Source organism: Lampris incognitus, chromosome 4 (genome assembly GCF_029633865.1).
Source record: "Lampris incognitus isolate fLamInc1 chromosome 4, fLamInc1.hap2, whole genome shotgun sequence".
Taxonomy (NCBI): domain Eukaryota; kingdom Metazoa; phylum Chordata; class Actinopteri; order Lampriformes; family Lampridae; genus Lampris; species Lampris incognitus.
In genome coordinates this window covers 68,869,030-68,890,275 of record NC_079214.1, presented here as the reverse complement: position 1 = coordinate 68,890,275, position 21,246 = coordinate 68,869,030, and the positions used below count along the sequence as shown (strand labels likewise).

At 43.8% G+C, this 21,246-nt stretch overlaps 1 protein-coding gene across 1 annotated transcript in view; it reads left to right on the top strand.

The window, feature by feature from the left end:
- Positions 1-21,246, top strand: part of pde3b (phosphodiesterase 3B) — a 129,123-nt gene that overhangs the window by 56,324 nt on the left and 51,553 nt on the right. Inside the window, exon 2 of the mRNA XM_056278360.1 lies at positions 14,544-14,594. Coding sequence (XP_056134335.1) covers positions 14,544-14,594 — 51 coding nt within the window. The remainder of the gene's footprint in view (positions 1-14,543; positions 14,595-21,246) is intronic.

Below are 21,246 nucleotides of genomic sequence, written 5' to 3'. Positions count from 1 at the left end.
CAACCCACTCATCACGCTGCCGGAAGTCCCCCATTGATCTGTTTGTTCCGAATCCATACTGACTGTCAGTCAGCAATTTGTGCTTCTTGATGAATTTGTCTGATCTGTCAGTAGAGTTTTGCCAATATCCTGGAGAATTGGGAAAGTAAAGAAACAGGCCAGTAATTTGTGAAGTGGTGTCTATCCCCAGTTTCATATAATGGCATAACTTTTGTAATTTTCAATTTCCTTGGAAATTTACCAGTTTTAAATGACAAGTTACAGATGTGTCAGTGGGTTTGCAATACCATCAATGGCTTTTTTTTTTTTACTATTGTCATGTCAGTTTCCTTCCAGTCAGTAGACATTTTGTTCTTACGTTTGCTTACAGCATCCATGATTTCCTTTTCTTGCTGCTCTAAGAAAGATGGAACTCGGATTTTAAACACTATAGTCATCATCTGTCCCCTCTTTGGTTGTTTCTGGGTCATTGATTTTTTTCTACCAGTTTTGGTCCACACTTACAAAGATTTTATTAAAACCACTATCATCCATATTATTTGTGGTCTTATCGTTATCGATAAAATCATGAGGGTAACTTGAGTCTCTAGATCCATTTCTAATAATGCTGTTTAATATACTCCATATTCCTTTAATGTTGTTTTTAATTATTTTCTAATATTCTATTATAGTATTCCTTCTTACATATCCTCACAATATTAGTTACCTTATTTTTATATTTTTCATATTTCTTTTCTGCCTCTTTGGTTCTATATTTTTTCTTCTTGCAGGCATTTTGTAATCCCTTTGTGATCCGTGGACGATCTGTATATGTACTATATTGTTTTATTGGACAATTTTTGTCATATAATAATTTGAATATTTTTAAGACTGTGTCATATGCTTTGTCGATATCTTTTTCATTGTATATTATTCTCCAGTTTTGTGTTGGCAGTTCATTTCTAAATGCATTCATGGATTCGTTTGTCCTTACTCACTTGTCTACTACTACTTTTGGCTGCTCCCATTAGGGGTCGCCACAGTGGATCATCTGTTTCCATCTCTTCCTGTCCTCGACCTGTCCGGTATGGAAATCTGATTTATGATCCGCTTATTTGATTTGGCAAATGTTTAATGCCAGATGCCCTTCCTGACGCAACCCTCGCCATTTATCTGGGCTTGGAACCGGCACTAAGAATGCACTGGCTTGTGCATCCTCAGAGGCTGGGTTGTCCTTACTCGCTTGTATTTCAAGTTATTGGCATCCTTATCCTTCTTGTAGTTGCTGCCATAGACTGCAAAAACTGGTACATGGTCATTGATATCATTTATTAATAGCCCGCTCTCTGTATTGGCTTCCATAACATTTGTGAATACATCATTTATTAGTGTGGCACAGTGTGACGTAATTCTGCTAGCCCTAGGGATTTTTGGATATAAGCCCATGCTATACATTGCATTCATAAATTTGTCTGTCATTTTATGCGTATTTGGATTTAACAGACCTATATTGAAATCCCATCAGTGTGGAAGGACAGATGATGGTGGATTTTGTGAAAACGATGGAAATTGTTGTGGTGAATACGTGTTTCAATAAAAGGGAGGAACACAGGGTGATGTATAAAAGTGGAGGAAGGTGCATACAGGTGGACTATCTTATACAGGAGGTGCAATCTGAAAGAGATTGGATGAGTTGTGCTGCATGCTCAGACGGGTAGGGTTTGATATTGACATTGTATAGGGCAAATAGACATGACTGAACAGTTAAGGCCACGTCAACCTTAAAGGTTAGTTTATGATCAATCATGCCACCCAAGTTTCGAGCAGGCTTTGTGGGCATGAGTTTGATTGATTCAAGCTGGATACTGATCTATTGTGGGGACTTGCTGACAAGGCGCTTGGTCTTGGAGAGGTTAAGTTGAAGATTGCATTCTTTCATCCATGCTGATATATCGGCAAGGCATGAGGAGATCCGAGCTGAGACTGTGTGGTCTTCTGGTGGAAACGACAGGAAGAGCTGGGTATTTTCAGCATAGCAATGAGAAACCATGGGAGTAGATGATTGCACCAAGTCAGTTGGTGTATATTAAGAAGAGAAGAGGGCCAAGCACTGACCCTTGGTGAACCCCTGTGGATAAGCCATGCTGTTTGGACACTTCTGCCCTCCAAGATATTCTAAAATAGCTCCCTGAGAGGTAGGGCATGAACCAACGGAGGGCAGTTCCTGAGATACCAAGCTCAGTGAGTGTGGAGAGAAGGATTCAGTGGTTAACCATGTCAAAGAGGGCCATATCTAGCAGAAATAGAGCTGAGGTCTGACCAGCAGCTCTAGCTTAACACAGTGATTGCTGAGAGTTGTGGTGCTGTGAGCCTGGGTTCCCTGATTCTCCCTCTGTGATGCCAGCACCCTAAGATTATCCTGAATGTGGGCTCCGGGTAAACATTGAACTAAGGCTGGCGAAGCTAATCTGATATTGCGGGTAATGGAGTCTCCTATCACTAGCATGCATTGCTTTACTTGGTCATCAGGGGCAGGAGAGGCACACTGGCCAGTTGGACTACCAACAGGGCTGGTGAGGGGCAAAAACGGGTTTGCAGTCGGGAGAGGTGACTGCTGACCAGGCCATACGACCGGTGCCTTAGTCTTGCGTGCCTTCCCACGCTGGCAAAGAGAAACAAACAACGCCGCATCTGCTGATGAGGCTGAGCTAGTGCTAACAATAGCAGGTCTGCTAGGCCGGGGGCCCAGGGCTCAGGCTATCTGGAGTGCCCATCACATCTAACGTAATCCTAGCCAAAAGAAGCTGCTTTAACTCATGGACACGTCTCTCTGGTAGAGACAACCTATCTGTAACTACAGAGCAGTCGCCACAAACCATCATTTTAACGAGGCTGCTTTCTTTGATTGAAACTGCAATAAAGCTAACTGCTAAGCTAAGCTACGCTTGGGTAGTAAACAGACTAGGAATGAAAAGCTGCTCACTAAAACAAGTTTTTGAGAAAGAAAACTAGCGACTCTAGCAATAAGTCAGCTAAGCACAGAAAATAGCAAAATCAGTCGGACAAACGAAGAGGTCAGAGAAGAGTTTCAGAGAAGAGAGAGTACGAGAATAAACAGCAGTTATCGATCTTAGGAAGTCGAGTCTCACGAAGGCGGAAACAGGAGAGCATAGTCCAGCTTTCTTTCTTCATTCAGACCAAAACACAGCATGCCTGGCATGAGACAGCATGAGCGCTAATAATGAGCCACAGTCAGGCCGGGATGCCTGAAGAGAAGGAGACGACGAGCCGGTGTCTGAACAGATGCGGCGTTGACCGCTGTGTCACGTTTCAGCTTCAGCACACAGGATACCGAACACAGAGAAGTGCAGAGTAAGCTCTGTGGCAGAACTGACACAGACAAGCGCACTCATGGACGAAGGGATTCCTCAAAGTGTTTGTCCCCAACAAAAGCATTTACTAGTGCCGCTCAATATGCAAAAGATTGACAGAGATGGGACGAGATAACTGACACCACTCCATACTGCATAGCAAAGGACATGATCCCCGTGGCTGCAGTGGAACGTGGTGGTTTCAAAAGACTCATTCAAAACCCCAACAAGAGACGTACTGTCCCCTCGAGAAAATAAACTGCAGTGCCTGACATTTACAAAAATTGCTTTGAAAAGATAGCTGATGACACAAGTGATCATAAGTGATCATATATTACAGACTTTTAGTTGTTTTTGAACTTGGGTTTAAAATAAATTATGATTAATGCATCATTGTTTGTGGTGATATTGATTTGAGGTCATATCGCCCAGCTCTAGTTGACAACAAATGTCAAGCCCTCTGCCAGAACCTTGGGAATCATTTGAATTCAATCTATATTTTGAAACTCCTCTACACGGGAGTTACTCCGTCGTGTTTTCATTAGTTAAGAAACATTTCCAAAATCAAGTCTTTTCTATCTTCTTCCGTCTTGGATGGAGTTATTCATGCTGTTATCTCATCTCATCTGGATTACTGTAACTCCTTATGCTCGGCACAGTGAAAAGCAGCTTGTTCATCTGCAGGCCATTCAGAGCAGAGCTGTGACGCTTTTAACTGGAACTAAGAGAGGAGGCCTACTCCCATTTTATCATCCCCCCTCTGGTTCCCAGTTGCCTTCAGAATTCATTTTAAGATTCTTTTGATTTAAGGCATCAAATTTAGTCCCAACCTGTACAGCTGAACTTTTAACCATCCTTGTACAGGGATGTGCTCTTAGTTCCAAACTCAAGGTTTAGTAACTAAAGGAGACCAGGCATTTTCCATGAAGTTGCATAATGACTTACGTTCTAAAGGCCTACACAACACTACAACAACTTGTTCTCACTGAATGCTGATGTACTTGGACATATCCAAGTCAGAGACATCAACCCTGCGGCTTATCTTGACATTTTGACCCAATTTCCCCTCGGGGATGAATAAAGTATTCTGATTCCGATGATTTTAGCACAACAATCTATACACAGTATATATATATATATATGCGTCGTAGATTGGTGCTCGGGGTGTGGAGTATCACCTCTCTGGCAGGGAAGGAGCCCGAGCTGGTGCGGGAGGTGGAGCGGTACCAACTAGATATAGTTGGGCTCACCTCCACACATAGCATGGGCTCTGGCACCAAATTCCTGGAGAGGGGCTGGACTCATTACTTTTCTGGTGACAGGCGCCAGGCGGGTGTGGGGGATACTCACAAGTCCCCGGTTGAGCGCCGCCATGTTGGAGTTCTCCCCGGGAATGAGAGGGTCGCCTCTATACGACTGCGAGTCGCTTTCCCCCGCCGCCCGACCCCTGGGGAAGCGGCTGGAGATGAGTGAATGAACACACAAAGCTGTGAATTTCAGCTGAGTGCTGCTTCTGTGGTTATAACTGTGTTATTACAACCATGGATTGTCGTAGGCTTGGTTATATGATGCGATACGAGTCACCACCCCCCTGGCTACGCCCTTCTTCCTTCTGCTATATGTAAAAAACATTCATACTCTTCCGTTGAGGAGAGGAGTATTTGAGTGAGAGACATGGAAAGAGAGAGACAGACAAACAGAGAGAGAGAGAGCGAGAGAGAGAGAGAGAGAGAGAGAGAGAGAGAGAGAGAGAGAGAGAGAGAGAGAGAGAGAGAGAGAGAGAGAGAGGCCAAAGTTAGACATTTTTGTATTTTTCAGTAGTTCTAATTTGATGGTGGTTTTTTTATTTTCTCTAGTTAATTTGGAGAGTTTGTGCTCTCGCTTCCCTCCCTCCACGGTCGCTGGGGACTCCAGCGTTGTCCAGAGTGGACTGAACTTTTCCCAAAGGTAAAAAAAAAGAAGACAAAAACAAAAAACTGTGGGCCGCGGTTTGGTGCCTGCAGACAATCCCAGCATTTTTCCCAGATTCTGGCATCTTTTCCTCTCAGATGGGGCCGTGGTCTGCCTAAACTGGGCTGTTTTGTTGACCTTTAAACTTTGCACATCTACTTTTGTGTCTTCTGTTAAATGTCCGGTGAAAACACGTGTTTTCAAACTAGTTTTTAAAGTAAATTCTTTTTATTATATTTTAGCTTATTAATTTTATTTCAAACTCGTTTTAGTTTAGTTTTTTTCATTAGATTTTATTCTGTTTTATGGCATTGTCTTTTTTTGCATTTTGTTTCCTTGTTTACTATTTCAGCAATTTGCACCATTGTAAATAAGAATAAAGGACTGAAATACGAATAAATTAAACACAATTATACTTGTCATGATTATAATTATTATTATCATTATTATCATCATCATTATTATAATTATGATTATGATTTTTATGATTTTTAAGAATTATTGTTATCGTTATTATTATCAAGCCATGATGATTTTAGCACCGCAGCATTCCCCTCGAATTGCATCGCTGAAGCTGAGTCAGCAGGAGCTGTGGCTGGTTGAGGTTTAGGTGTGGTGATTTCTACATCTCTGGATGTCTGAATTTGGCTGTTGCTCAGGGAAGCATACTACATACACGTGACGGAAGTTCTTGTACCACGCGGGGTTTAAAATAAATGCATTTTGTTGTGCATGTTCTTCGTATTATTGCACTTTTCACATTTTACTGTAGATAAGAGTGGACGGGAGCTTAGAAAATATCATATTAGGAACCTGGCAGTAAACGAGTTCAGTCATTTTGAGCTGGGAGTGCCAGCCCTACGCGTGACCCGTGAAGACGTTAGTATATACGGGTCTTCTGCAGCACAGACACAGGACAGCACCTGGCAAGTGATGTGGTGGATGAGTCTGAAAAAAGAAGGATGACGTTTTTCACAAGCCCCTTTCCCCCCGTCAAAGAATTTTCCACGGTTCTGGTGACCCGCCCCCCCTTGGCTCCTGGCAACCCCGGCCCCTGCTTCAGCCCTGGCACGGTGCTATCTGCTGCAGAGCCTTATCCGGGGTATATAGCAGCTATGTCAGGGCAGTGGAACACACACATGCAAACAAGGCCTCCAGTGTTTGAGCCGGACTCTTGCAACACGGCAGCTGGACGTGTTAAACCAGGACGGCCCCGGTCACAATCCACCTCCTTTCTTTTCTCCTCCGGCCTGCGAGCCGCTCCATTATACTTGTGCGCACGCACTTGTGCCAGCATTTGTTTGTTACTCCCCAGATGGACGCTTGTGTGTCTGTGTGACGACAACAGGCCGGTCCTCATTATCAGCGTCTGCGTCGGCGGAGAGCTGCTGACGCCGTGTGTGTCGCAGCATGCTGACGTCAGCACCGGCCTGCTCCTCTCCATACAAATCCCCCCGCCTGGCTGCCGGCGGCCACTCCTCCCCGGCTCTCCTCCCCGGCTCTCCTCCCCGGCTCTCCTCCGCACACTTATTAGCAGGTGTTTATCAGTCCCAGCGCCTACCCCACCTCTCACACCCTGGTGCCAGAGGCAGCAGGCCAACATGACACCGAGGTGCAACTAACCAGCTGACTTGTAGCCCGCATAGGCTTACTGCCCCTGCTGCTGCCCCTGCTGTCCCCGCTGCTGGTCTTTAAGATGAAGGCAGACGTTGAATCATCCTACATATGCTGCACCCGCACACACAAACACATATACACACACACACACACGCACAAACACACACTAACAGCACACACACACACAGCTCTGTGTCAGGATTGTTGTACTGGAACTCTGACTTGATCCCATCAAAGGTGTGTGAACCTCAACTTTACACCGCCCTCATTTTACTGAGTGGCGGTTTTTATGTGCTGGTATGTAAGTGTGTGTGTGTGTGTGTGTGTGTGTGTGTGTGTGTGTGTGTGTGTGTGTGTGTGTGTGTGTGTGTGTGTGTGTGTGTGTGTGTGTGTGCGTGCGTGTTCATTTATTCACATGGAGGCAACCCCAGGCTGCAGGGTAAAGTAGGTTGTGGCTAGATAGGATACAACCGCCAACGGAAGTGACGCAAATTCTCGCCGGCTGGACGTCAACAAAAGATGGCGGAGCGGAGCGACGCGAAGAATTCGTTTCGGGGCTCGCCATTATGCGTCAGCTCTAACGCTAACGACACATTTCCCGAGTGTTTCCTCCTCCAATTGTTTTTAAAATTCCCCTCAAACGATCGACATGAAGGGAAACGTTGAAAGTAGCCGGTGTCTTCTGCCGCCAGGTCTACCGCCATCTTGCTGCTTCTCCCTACCGCCACAGGCGCCTTCCCCATTCGCCATGGCAACGAAATCCACCCGGCGAGAGTTTGAGAATTTGCGTCACTTCCGTCGGTAGCTGTATGCTATCCAGCCTCAACCGGGAAAGTAGGGGACCAACACCATGACGTTTCCTCCTTTTCTACTGCGTGCTACTGACTCAACTCGACTCAACTCGACTCTACTCGCTTGACCTCTGGGGCTTTGGTTTTCCACTGCAGACAGTGCCCCCTCACGGTGAAGCCCCGCTGGGCATTTGTGAGTGTGTCGACTAGTTTTTTTTTAAAAAATATTTTATTTGTTTGTTTGTTTGTTTGTGTTTATAGTGGTAGTTTCATGTCACCTTTTAGTATCAGTTCAGCTCACTTGGAACCTCGACGGAGGTGGTACCAAAAAAGATGTTATTTATATTTGAATAGATATAAATCAATATTCATATTTATTTATATTTATATTTTATTTCTTTATTTATAGTGGTAGTTTCATGTCACCTTTTAGTATCGGTTCAGCTCACTTGGAACCTCGACGGAGGTGGTACCTAAAAAGATGTTATTTATATTTGAATAGATATAATCAATATTCATATTGATTTATATTTATATTTTATTTCTTTAATTTTATTTCTTTATTTATAGTGGTAGTTTCATGTCACCTTTTAGTATCAGTTCAGCTCACTTGGAACCTCGACGGAGGTGGTACCAAAATAGATGTTATTTATATTTGAATAGATATAAATCAATATTCATATTTATTTATATTTATATTTTATTTCTTTATTTATAGTGGTAGTTTCATGTCACCTTTTAGTATCGGTTCAGCTCACTTGGAACCTCGACGGAGGTGGTACCTAAAAAGATGTTATTTATATTTGAATAGATATAAATCAATATTCATATTGATTTATATTTATATTTTATTTCTTTAATTTTATTTCTTTATTTATAGTGGTAGTTTCATGTCACCTTTTAGTATCAGTTCAGCTCACCTGGAACCTCGACGGAGGTGGTACCAAAAAAGATGTTATTTATATTTGAATAGATATAAATCAATATTCATATTTATTTATATTTATATTTTATTTCTTTATTTATAGTGGTAGTTTCATGTCACCTTTTAGTATCGGTTCAGCTCACTTGGAACCTCGACGGAGGTGGTACCAAAAAAGATGTTATTTATATTTGAATAGATATAAATCAATATTCATATTTATGTATATTTGTATTTTATTTCTTTATTTATAGTGGTAGTTTCATGTCACCTTTTAGTATCGGTTCAGCTCACTTGGAACCTCGACGGAGGTGGTACCTAAAAAGATGTTATTTATATTTGAATAGATATAAATAAACATTTATTTATATTTATATTTTATTTCTTTAATTTTATTTCTTTATTTATAGTGGTAGTTTCATGTCACCTTTTAGTATCGGTTCAGCTCACTTGGCACCTCGACGGAGGTGGTACCTAAAAAGATGTTATTTATATTTGAATAGATATAAATCAATATTCATATTTATTTATATTTATATTTTATTTCTTTAATTTCATTTCTTTATTTATAGTGGTAGTTTCATGTCACCTTTTAGTATTGGTTCAGCTCACTTGGAACCTCGACGGAGGTGGTACCAAAAAAGATGTTATTTATATTTGAATAGATATAAATAAACATATTTATGTATATTTATATTTTATTTCTTTAATTTTATTTCTTTATTTATAGTGGTAGTTTCATGTCACCTTTTTGTATCGGTTCAGCTCACTTGGAACCTCGACGGAGGTGGTACCAAAAAAAAAACTACCTGGTACCAGGTACTGTCCCTACCTTTTGCCCAATGGAAACCCAAAAAAAGAGAGTAGAGTAGAGTAGAGTAGAGTAGAGCCGGTACCATGCAGTGGGAAAGGGGCACTACTCTCTGGCAACTGTTTCTGCTGCGTGCCTCATCCCGGCATGGCTGGGAAGACTCACACAGGTGGACGGAGGGACTCATACCACATGTCCAGGCCCAAACAGACACACAAGTGGCCTGCTGCCCCTGCACACGGTGTTGATCCCTCACACGCTGTTATCAGGGTGTTGAAGTGACTGGTGTGCGGGGTTTTATCGGAGTTGTAAACATGTCACTACCTTATCGCACGCTGATATTTGCTCTCTTCATTTTAAATGTCAGGGAGGTTTGTGAGAAATTGAGCAAGATTAACATGTAGCCTGATTTACAGCCGCTTATATAAAGTCCACCTCTTCCTCACACCTGACTTATCACACCGCCGAGATACTGTGTTCCTGTGTGTGTGTGTGTGTGTGTGTGCAGGACTGGGCCTGGGAGCAGGGGTAACTGGGTGTCGGTAGCTTTGTTCTCTTGTGTGTGTCGGCCCTCATCTTGTGTTTTCATAACATCACAAATCGACATATCTCCTCTTTCGCCGACAGACGTGCAAATCCAAGACGTGAACAAGGGCAAGGAGAAGGAGTGTGTAAAGGTTAACGTGTCATGTGAGGGTTGTTCATGTTGTGACACTGTCCACACGCCTCCTGGTTCACATTCTTCCTGTTGTCTTCTGTGTTTCCCATGGGACTTGAAGAGGCTTCATATGTGTTCATATGTTTATATGTGTTTATATGTTTATATGTGTTATATGTTTATATGTGTTCATATGTTTATATGTGTTTATATGTTTAGGTGTGTTTATATGTTTATATGTGTTCATATGTTTAGGTGTGTTTATGTGTTATATGTTTATGTGTGTTCATATGTTTAGGTGTGTTTATGTGTTATATGTTTAGGTGTGTTTATGTGTGTTTATATGATCACGTGTTTATATGCGTTTATGTGTTTACATGTTTATATGTGTTTGTATGTTTATGTGTATTTATATGTTTACATGTTTATATATTCAAATGTGTTCATGTGTTTATATGTTTATAGGTACATATGTATTTATGTGTTTACGTTTTTATATGTGTTTATATGTATGTTCATATGGGTTTATGTGTTTATATGTTTATATGTGTTTATATGTTTAGGTGTGTTTATGTGTTTATATGTTTATATGTGTTCATATGCGTTTATGTGTTTATGTGTGTTTATATGTTCACGTGTTTATATGCGTTTATGTGTTTATGTGTGTTTATATGCTCACGTGTTTATATGCGTTTGTGTTTACATGTTTATACGTGTTTGTATGTTTATGTGTATTTATATGTTTACCTGTTCATGTGTGTTTATATGTTTATAGGTACATATGTGTTTATGTGTTTACATGTTTATATATGTTTATATGTATGTTCATATGTGTTTATGTGTTTATATGTTCTTATGTGTTTACATATGTTCATATGTGTTAATTTGTTTATATGTTAATATGTGTTTCTATGTTTGTGTGTTGATATGTTTATATATGTCTGTGTTTATATGTTCATATGTGCTCATATGTGTTTATATGTGTTTACATATTTATGTGTTTACATGTTTATATTTATGTTCATATGTGTTTATGTGTTTATATGTTCATATATGTTCATGCGTGTCTATATGTTCATATGTGTTTATATGTTCATATATGTTCATGTGTGTCTATATGTTCATATGTGTTCATATGTGTTTATACGTGTTCATATGTGTATATGTTCATATGTTTGTGTGTTTATGTGTGTTTTTATGTTCAAATGTGTTTATGTGTTTATATGTTCATATGTGTTTATATGTACATATGTGTTTATATGTTTGTGTGTTTGTATGTTCATATGTGTTTATATGTTCATATATGTTCATGTGTGTCTATATGTTCATATGTGTTCATATGTGTTTATACGTGTTTACATGTTTATGCGTTTACATGTTTACATGTGTTTATATATATGTTCATATGTGTTTATGTGTTTATATGTGTTCATATGTGTTTATATGTTCATATGTTTGTGTGTTTATGTGTGTTTTTATGTTCAAATGTGTTTATGTGTTTATATGTTCATATGTGTTTATATGTACATATGTGTTTATATGTTTGTGTGTTTGTATGTTCATATGTGTTCATATCTGTTCATGTGTTTATATGTTTATGTGTGTTTATGTGTGTTTATATGTTCATATGTGTCTGTGTGAGCTGTACAGAGCATGCTGTAGTGTTCAGAGTCATTGTGTATTGTAGGTTGTAGATGTGTAGATGTGGAGTAGCTGTAACATGTATGAGCTGCACCAGTGTACTGGGTGGAACAACGCAGGTCAGATGTGACCTGAAGATATTTATCTTCTTATTCGACACTTGAGCACAACATGGTTTAGATATGTGATGTATGGGATTAATCCTGTGTCACATTTTCCCTGTATATACACGTGTATGTATGTATATATATGTATATATACATATATATCACCCTCACACATGTTTGTGTAACGGGGTGTGCTGTGACACTAGCTGGCGGTGTGCTACGGCCGGCTGAGCTGCCAGAGAGCGGCTGTTACTGCAAGACTTCATGCTGTTTGTTGTTACCTTGTGTGTCATGACTTCATACGAGATGAGGGTGAGTTCGTTTGAGGTTGCTCGTGTGTGTGTGTGTGTGTGTGTGTGTGTGTGTGTGTGTGTGTGTGTGTGTGTGTGTGTGTGTGTGTGTGTGTGTGTGGTTTCCAGCTAAAGGACTCGTTCTTTTATGTGTCTCCCTCTTGTGGTGAGGAGTGAGACGGCAGGGTGGCTCTCTGAGAGGAATGTTTTATGGCTGCAGTATGACCAGTGTGTGTTCATGAAAACCTGGCGTCGTGCTCAGATACGAGCAGGACTTTTTGCTTCGTGTGTTTTCTTTCTCAGACTCGAGAGGATGAGCAGGGTAGGGGTTTGTAGCAGAACGTTGGCTCTGCAGTAGCTCTTCATCAAACCCAACAGTGATAGTTTTCTGTAGTTTGTTGATGTGATGTAAAAGAAAGAAAGAAAAATCACACATATGACAGCAGCATGTGACAACAATAGCCTATATGACAACACTAGTCTATATGACAACACTAGCCTATATGACAACACTAGGCTATATGACAACACTAGCCTATATGACAACACTAGGCTATATGACAACACTAGTCTATATGACAAAACTAGTCTATATGACCACACTAGAACATATATGACAACACTGACCTATATGACAACACTAGCCTATATAACACTAACCTATATGACAACACTAGTCTATATGACACTACCCTATATGACAACTCTAGAACCTATATGACAACACCAACCTATATGACAACACTAACCTATTTGACAACGCTAGCCTATATGACAACACTAGTCTAGTATATGACCACACTAACCTATATGACAACACTAGAACATATATGACAACACTAGACTATATGACAACACTAGCCTATATAACACTAACCTATATGACAACACTAGAACCTATATGACAGCACGAACCTATATGACAACACTAACCTATATGACAACACTAGTCTATATGACCACACTAACCTATATGACAACACTAGAACATATATGACAACACTGACCTATATGACAACACTAGCCTATATGACACTAACCTATATGACAACACTAGAACCTATATGACCACACTAACCAATATGACAACACTAGAACATATATGACAACACTGACCTATATGACAACACTAGCCTATATGACAACACTAGTCTATATGACCACACTAACCTATATGACAACACTAGAACATATATGACAACACAAACCTCTACGACAACACTAGCCTATATAACACTAACCTATATGACAACACTAGACTATATGACAACACTAGAACCTATATGACAGCACGAACCAATATGACCACACTAGACTATATGACACTACCCTATATGACAACTCTAGAACCTATATGACAACACCAACCTATATGACAACACTAACCTATTTGACAACGCTAGCCTATATGACAACACTAGTCTAGTATATGACCACACTAACCTATATGACAACACTAGAACATATATGACAACACTAGCCTATATGACAACACTATTCTATATGACCACACTAACCTATATGACAACACTAGAACATATATGACAACACAAACCTCTACGACAACACTAGCCTATATAACACTAACCTATATGACAACACTAGACTATATGACAACACTAGAACCTATATGACAGCACGAACCTATATGACAACACTAACCTATATATGACAACACTAGACTATATGACAACACTAGTCTATATGACCACACTAACCTATATGACAACACTAGAACATATATGACAACACTAACCTATATGACAACACTAACCTATAGGACAACACTAACCTATATGACAACTTGTCATGGGCAGCTGACCGAGCTATCAGTTCAACAGCTTGTATTTCACTGAGCGCTAATAAAAGGCTGTTTAAAGTTTGTCGTCTTACACAGCGTGTGCCAATTCAGATCGGTCTGTACACCAGCGAGATGCATGAGAGCTGTGTTTTGGGACCAACACACACACACACACACAGGGTGCAAACGCTGACAATTGGCCTAGTTGAACCAGATAAAATCTTGCAGCTCCGTTTTCAACATACCATTGTGGTTTCAGTGGTTTGCTGAGAGTCTCGGTGTCACAGAGGCAGCATGTGTCGTCATACCTGCAGGAGAAAGTGCACCATGTGGAGCAGGAAGTGCACCATGTGGAGCAGGAAGTGCTTCCTGTAAGCTGCTCAGCTGCGTGTTGACATGATGAACGAGCGGCGTAAGACCCTCTCGTTGATGATGTCACCGGAAAGACATAAAACCTTTAACTTGAATTTGTGCACGTTCAGTGTGAACACATCTAACTTTTACTATCATGGAAATGTGCACACACACAATCACACACACACACCCAAGGAAGACTTACAATTTGAATTTGAATCATAATCTATAATCATAATTTTGCTTTTCAGATGATCTTGTGGGACTGGGACCTGAAGCACTGGTACAAGCCACAGTATCAGGTCAGTACTTGTCTTTATTTGTATATCCATATTGTTTGTGGTGTGTGTGTGTGTGTGTGTGTGTGTGTGTGTGTGTGTGAAGTTATGCAGGGGTCTAAAGGACCTTCTTCTTCTTCCTACTATGTCGGTGTTGATATCTAACATGACCGACTCTTCATCCTCCACCATTAGAGCCGGTCTGTAACTCGTGCTTCACAACTCTCTTTTCGTGCCATGATTTCTGTGAGTTGAAAGGAACAAGTTGCGTAAGCGCAGGCTTACGGTGGCTTAGAAATCACCGCCATGCCCCATTTTTACTGCTCTGATACAATCATGTGACGCATTTGTGTAACCTGTCAAAAATTACTGTCGCACGCGAATCACCACACGCTTGAGTCAGTCTGTTGTTTCAGAAGTTGTCCCGAAAAAGCAACAGCTACTTCTCCTTTCTTATGTGCGGGTGCAGCCTGGGGTACACTGATGTCTTGTTCTTATGTGAGGGTGCAGCCTGGGGTACACTGATGTCATGTTCTTATGTGAGGGTGCAGCCTGGGGTACACTGATGTCTTGTTCTTATGTGAGGGTGCAGCCTGGGGTACACTGATGTCATGTTCTTATGTGAGGGTGCAGCCTGGGGTACACTGATGTCTTGTTCTTATGTGCGGGTGCAGCCTGGGGTACACTGATGTCTTGTTCTTATGTGAGGGTGCAGCCTGGGGTACACTGACGTCATGTTCTTATGTGAGGGTGCAGCCTGGGGTACACTGATGTCTTGTTCTTATGTGCGGGTGCAGCCTGGGGTACACTGATGTCATGTTCTTATGTGAGGGTGCAGCCTGGGGTACACTGATGTCTTGTTCTTATGTGCGGGTGCAGCCTGGGGTACACTGATGTCTTGTTCTTATGTGAGGGTGCAGCCTGGGGTACACTGATGTCATGTTCTTATGTGAGGGTGCAGCCTGGGGTACACTGATGTCATGTTCTTATGTGAGGGTGCAGCCTGGGGTACACTGATGTCTTGTTCTTATGTGCGGGTGCAGCCTGGGGTACACTGATGTCTTGTTCTTATGTGAGGGTGCAGCCTGGGGTACACTGACGTCATGTTCTTATGTGAGGGTGCAGCCAGGGTTAGTGTGATGTCAGGGTTAGTGTGATGCCAGGGGTAGTGGATGTCAGGGTTAGTGTGATGTCAGGGGTAGTGGATGTCAGGGTTAGTGTGATACCAGGGTTAGTGTGATACCAGGGTTAGTGTGATGTCAGGGGTAGTGGATGTCAGGGTTAGTGTGATACCAGGGTTAGTTTGATGTCAGGGGTAGTGGATGTCAGGGTTAGTGTGATACCAGGGTTAGTGTGATGCCAGGGGTAGTGGATGTCAGGGTTAGTGTGATACCAGGGTTAGTGTGATACCAGGGTTAGTGTGATGCCAGGGGTAGTGGATGTCAGGGTTAGTGTGATACCAGGGTTAGTGTGATGTCAGGGGTAGTGGATGTCAGGGTTAGTGTGATACCAGGGTTAGTGTGATGTCAGGGGTAGTGTGATGCCAGGGTTACTGTGATGCCAGGGGTAGTGGATGTCAGGGTTAGTGTGATGCCAGGGGTAGTGTGATGTCAGGGTTAGTGTGATGCCAGGGGTAGTGGATGCCAGGGGTTAGTGTGATGTCAGGGGTAGTGGATGTCAGGGTTAGTGTGATGCCAGGGTTAGTGTGATGTCAGGGGTAGTGGATGTCAGGGTTAGTGTGATACCAGGGTTAGTGTGATGCCAGGGGTAGTGGATGTCAGGGTTAGTGTGATGCCAGGGGTAGTGGATGTCAGGGTTAGTGTGATGCCAGGGTTAGTGTGATGTCAGGGTTAGTGTGATGTCAGGGGTAGTGGATGTCAGGGGTAGTGGATGCCAGGGGTTAGTGTGATGTCAGGGGTAGTGGATGCCAGGGGTTAGTGTGATGTCAGGGGTTAGTGTGATGTCAGGGTTAGTGTGATGTCAGGGGTAGTGGATGCCAGGGGTTAGTGTGATGTCAGGGTTAGTGTGATGTCAGGGTTAGTGTGATGTCAGGGGTTAGTGTGATGTCAGGGTTAGTGTGATGTCAGGGGTAGTGGATGTCAGGGTTAGTGTGATGCCAGGGTTAGTGTGATGTCAGGGTTAGTGTTATGTCAGGGGTAGTGGATGTCAGGGTTAATGTGATGTCAGGGTTACTGTGATGTCAGGGTTAGTGGATGTCAGGGTTAGTGTGATGTCAGGGTTAATGTGATGTCAGGGGTAGTGGATGTCAGGGTTAGTGTGATGTCAGGGGTAGTGGATGCCAGGGTTACTGTGATGTCAGGGTTACTGTGATGTCAGGGTTAGTGGATGTCAGGGTTAGTGTGATGTCAGGGTTAGTGTGATGTCAGGGGTTAGTGTGATGTCAGGGTTAGTGTGATGTCAGGGGTTAGTGTGATGTCAGGGTTAGTGTGATGTCAGGGTTACTGTGATGTCAGGGTTACTGTGATGTTAGGGGTTGTGGATGCCAGGGTTAGTGGATGCCAGGGTTAGTGTATGCCAGGGTTAGTGTGATGTCAGGGTTAGTGTGATGTCAGGGGTAGTGGATGCCAGGGTTACTGTGATGTCAGGGTTACTGTGATGTCAGGGTTAGTGTGATGTCAGGGTTAGTGGATGCCAGGGTTAGTGTGATGCCAGGGTTACTGTGATGTCAGGGTTACTGTGATGTCAGGGTTAGTGGATGTCAGGGTTAGTGTGATACCAGGGTTAGTGTGATACCAGGGTTAGTGTGATGCCAGGGGTAGTGGATGTCAGGGTTAGTGTGATGTCAGGGGTAGTGGATGCCAGGGTTAGTGTGATGTAGGGGGTTAGTGTGATGCCAGGGGTAGTGGATGTCAGGGTTAGTGTGATGTCAGGGGTAGTGGATGTCAGGGTTAGTGTGATGTCAGGGTTAGTGTGATGTCAGGGTTAGTGTGATGTCAGGGGTAGTGGATGTCAGGGGTAGTGGATGTCAGGGGTAGTGTGATGTCAGGGGTAGTGTGATGCCAGGGTTACTGTGATGCCAGGGGTAGTGGATATCAGGGTTAGTGTGATGCCAGGGGTAGTGTGATGTCAGGGTTAGTGTGATGCCAGGGGTAGTGGATGCCAGGGGTTAGTGTGATGTCAGGGGTAGTGGATGTCAGGGTTAGTGTGATGCCAGGGTTAGTGTGATGTCAGGGGTAGTGGATGTCAGGGTTAGTGTGATACCAGGGTTAGTGTGATGCCAGGGGTAGTGGATGTCAGGGTTAGTGTGATGCCAGGGGTAGTGGATGTCAGGGTTAGTGTGATGCCAGGGTTAGTGTGATGTCAGGGTTAGTGTGATGTCAGGGGTAGTGGATGCCAGGGGTTAGTGTGATGTCAGGGGTAGTGGATGCCAGGGGTTAGTGTGATGTCAGGGGTAGTGGATGCCAGGGGTTAGTGTGATGTCAGGGGTAGTGGATGTCAGGGTTATTGTGATGTCAGGGTTAGTGTGATGCCAGGGTTAGTGTGATGTCAGGGGTAGTGGATGTCAGGGTTAGTGTGATGTCAGGGGTAGTGGATGCCAGGGGTTAGTGTGATGTCAGGGTTAGTGTGATGTCAGGGGTAGTGGATGTCAGGGTTAGTGTGATGCCAGGGTTAGTGTGATGTCAGGGTTAGTGTTATGTCAGGGGTAGTGGATGTCAGGGTTAGTGTGATGTCAGGGGTAGTGGATGTCAGGGTTAATGTGATGTCAGGGGTAGTGGATGTCAGGGTTAATGTGATGCCAGGGGTAGTGGATGTCAGGGTTAATGTGATGTCAGGGGTAGTGGATGTCAGGGTTAGTGTGATGTCAGGGGTAGTGGATGTCAGGGTTAATGTGATGCCAGGGGTAGTGGATGTCAGGGTTAATGTGATGCCAGGGGTAGTGGATGTCAGGGTTAGTGTGATGTCAGGGGTAGTGGATGTCAGGGTTAGTGTGATGTCAGGGATAGTGGATGCCAGGGTTAGTGTGATGTCAGGGTTAGTGTGATGCCAGGGTTACTGTGATGTCAGGGTTACTGTGATGTCAGGGTTACTGTGATGTCAGGGTTAGTGTGATGTCAGGGTTACTGTGATGTCAGGGTTACTGTGATGTCAGGGGTAGTGGATGCCAGGATTAGTGGATGCCAGGGTTAGTGTGATGTCAGGGGTAGTGGATGCCAGGGTTAGTGTGATGTCAGGGGTAGTGGATGCCAGGGTTAGTGGATGCCAGGGTTAGTGTATGCCAGGGTTAGTGTGATGTCAGGGTTAGCGTGATGTCAGGGGTAGTGGATGCCAGGGTTAGTGTGATGCCAGGGTTACTGTGATGTCAGGGTTACTGTGATGTCAGGGTTACTGTGATGTCAGGGTTAGTGTGATGTCAGGGTTAGTGGATGCCAGGGTTAGTGTGATGCCAGGGTTACTGTGATGTCAGGGTTACTGTGATGTCAGGGTTAGTGGATGTCAGGGTTAGTGTGATACCAGGGTTAGTGTGATGCCAGGGGTAGTGGATGCCAGGGTTAGTGTGATGTCAGGGTTAGTGTGATACCAGGGTTAGTGTGATGCCAGGGGTAGTGGATGCCAGGGTTAGTGTGATGCCAGGGTTGGTGTGATGTCAGGGTTATTGTGATGTCAGGGTTAGTGTGATGCCAGGGTTAGTGTGATGTCAGGGGTAGTGGATGTCAGGGTTAGTGTGATGTCAGGGGTAGTGGATGCCAGGGGTTAGTGTGATGTCAGGGTTAGTGTGATGTCAGGGGTAGTGGATGTCAGGGTTAGTGTGATGCCAGGGTTAGTGTGATGTCAGGGTTAGTGTTATGTCAGGGGTAGTGGATGTCAGGGTTAATGTGATGTCAGGGGTAGTGGATGTCAGGGCTAGTGTGATGTCAGGGGTAGTGGATGTCAGGGTTAGTGTGATGTCAGGGATAGTGGATGCCAGGGTTAGTGTGATGTCAGGGTTAGTGTGATGCCAGGGTTACTGTGATGTCAGGGTTACTGTGATGTCAGGGTTACTGTGATGTCAGGGTTAGTGTGATGTCAGGGTTAGCGTGATGTCAGGGGTAGTGGATGCCAGGGTTAGTGTGATGCCAGGGTTACTGTGATGTCAGGGTTAGTGTGATGTCAGGGTTACTGTGATGTCAGGGTTAGCGTGATGTCAGGGGTAGTGGATGCCAGGGTTAGTGTGATGCCAGGGTTACTGTGATGTCAGGGTTACTGTGATGTCAGGGTTAGTGGATGTCAGGGTTAGTGTGATACCAGGGTTAGTGTGATACCAGGGTTAGTGTGATGCCAGGGGTAGTGGATGCCAGGGTTAGTGTGATGTCAGGGTTAGTGTGATGTCAGGGGTAGTGGATGTCAGGGTTAGTGTGATGTCAGGGGTAGTGGATGTCAGGGGTAGTGGATGTCAGGGTTAGTGTGATGTCAGGGGTAGTGTGATGCCAGGGTTACTGTGATGCCAGGGGTAGTGGATGTCAGGGTTAGTGTGATGCCAGGGTTAGTGTGATGTCAGGGTTAGTGTGATGTCAGGGGTAGTGGATGCCAGGGGTTAGTGTGATGTCAGGGTTAGTGTGATGTCAGGGGTAGTGGATGTCAGGGTTAGTGTGATGCCAGGGTTAGTGTGATGTCAGGGTTAGTGTGATGCCAGGGTTAGTGTGATGCCAGGGGTAGTGGATGTCAGGGTTAGTGTGATGCCAGGGTTAGTGTGATGTCAGGGTTAGTGTGATGTCAGGGGTAGTGGATGTCAGGGTTAGTGTGATGTCAGGGGTAGTGGATGTCAGGGTTAGTGTGATGTCAGGGGTAGTGGATGCCAGGGTTACTGTGATGTCAGGGTTACTGTGATGTCAGGGTTAGTGGATGTCAGGGTTAGTGTGATGTCAGGGTTAGTGTGATGTCAGGGGTTAGTGTGATGTCAGGGGTTAGTGTGATGTCAGGGTTAGTGTGATGTCAGGGGTTAGTGTGATGTCAGGGGTTAGTGTGATGTCAGGGTTAGTGTGATGTTAGGGGTTAGTGTGATGTCAGTGGTTAGTGTGATGTCAGGGTTAGTGTGATGTCAGGGGTTAGTGTGATGTCAGGGTTAGTGTGATGTCAGGGGTTAGTGTGATGTCAGGGGTTAGTGTGATGTCAGGGTTACTGTGATGTCAGGGTTACTGTGATGTCAGGGTTACTGTGATGTCAGGGTTAGTGGATGCCAGGGTTAGTGTGATGTCAGGGTTACTGTGATGTCAGGGTTAGTGGATGCCAGGGTTACTGTGATGTCAGGGTTACTGTGATGTCAGGGTTAGTGGATGCCAGGGTTAGTGTGATGTCAGGGTTAGTGGATGCCAGGGTTAGTGTGATGTCAGGGTTAGTGTGATGCCAGGGTTAGTGTGATGTCAGGGTTAGTGTGATGCCAGGGTTAGTGTGATGTCAGGGTTAGTGTGATGCCAGGGTTAGTGTGATGTAATTTTTAAGCTGTGTTAGTTTAAGTAGCCGTGAAAGTGGTGACCGGTTTCTTCCCACCGATGTTGTTTTGTCCTTTCGGTTCCCACAGGGGGCAGAGTAAAAGGCAAATGAAGGAAAAGAGCAGAGAAGAGGTTGAGGGTGAGAGAGGGATGAAATGAGAGGGGCAGTTGGGATCATGAAGGGCCAGAACGAGTGCTGGGAAGCAGGGCTCCCCTCAGGAAGAGGAGATGGTGTGAACTGGAATGAG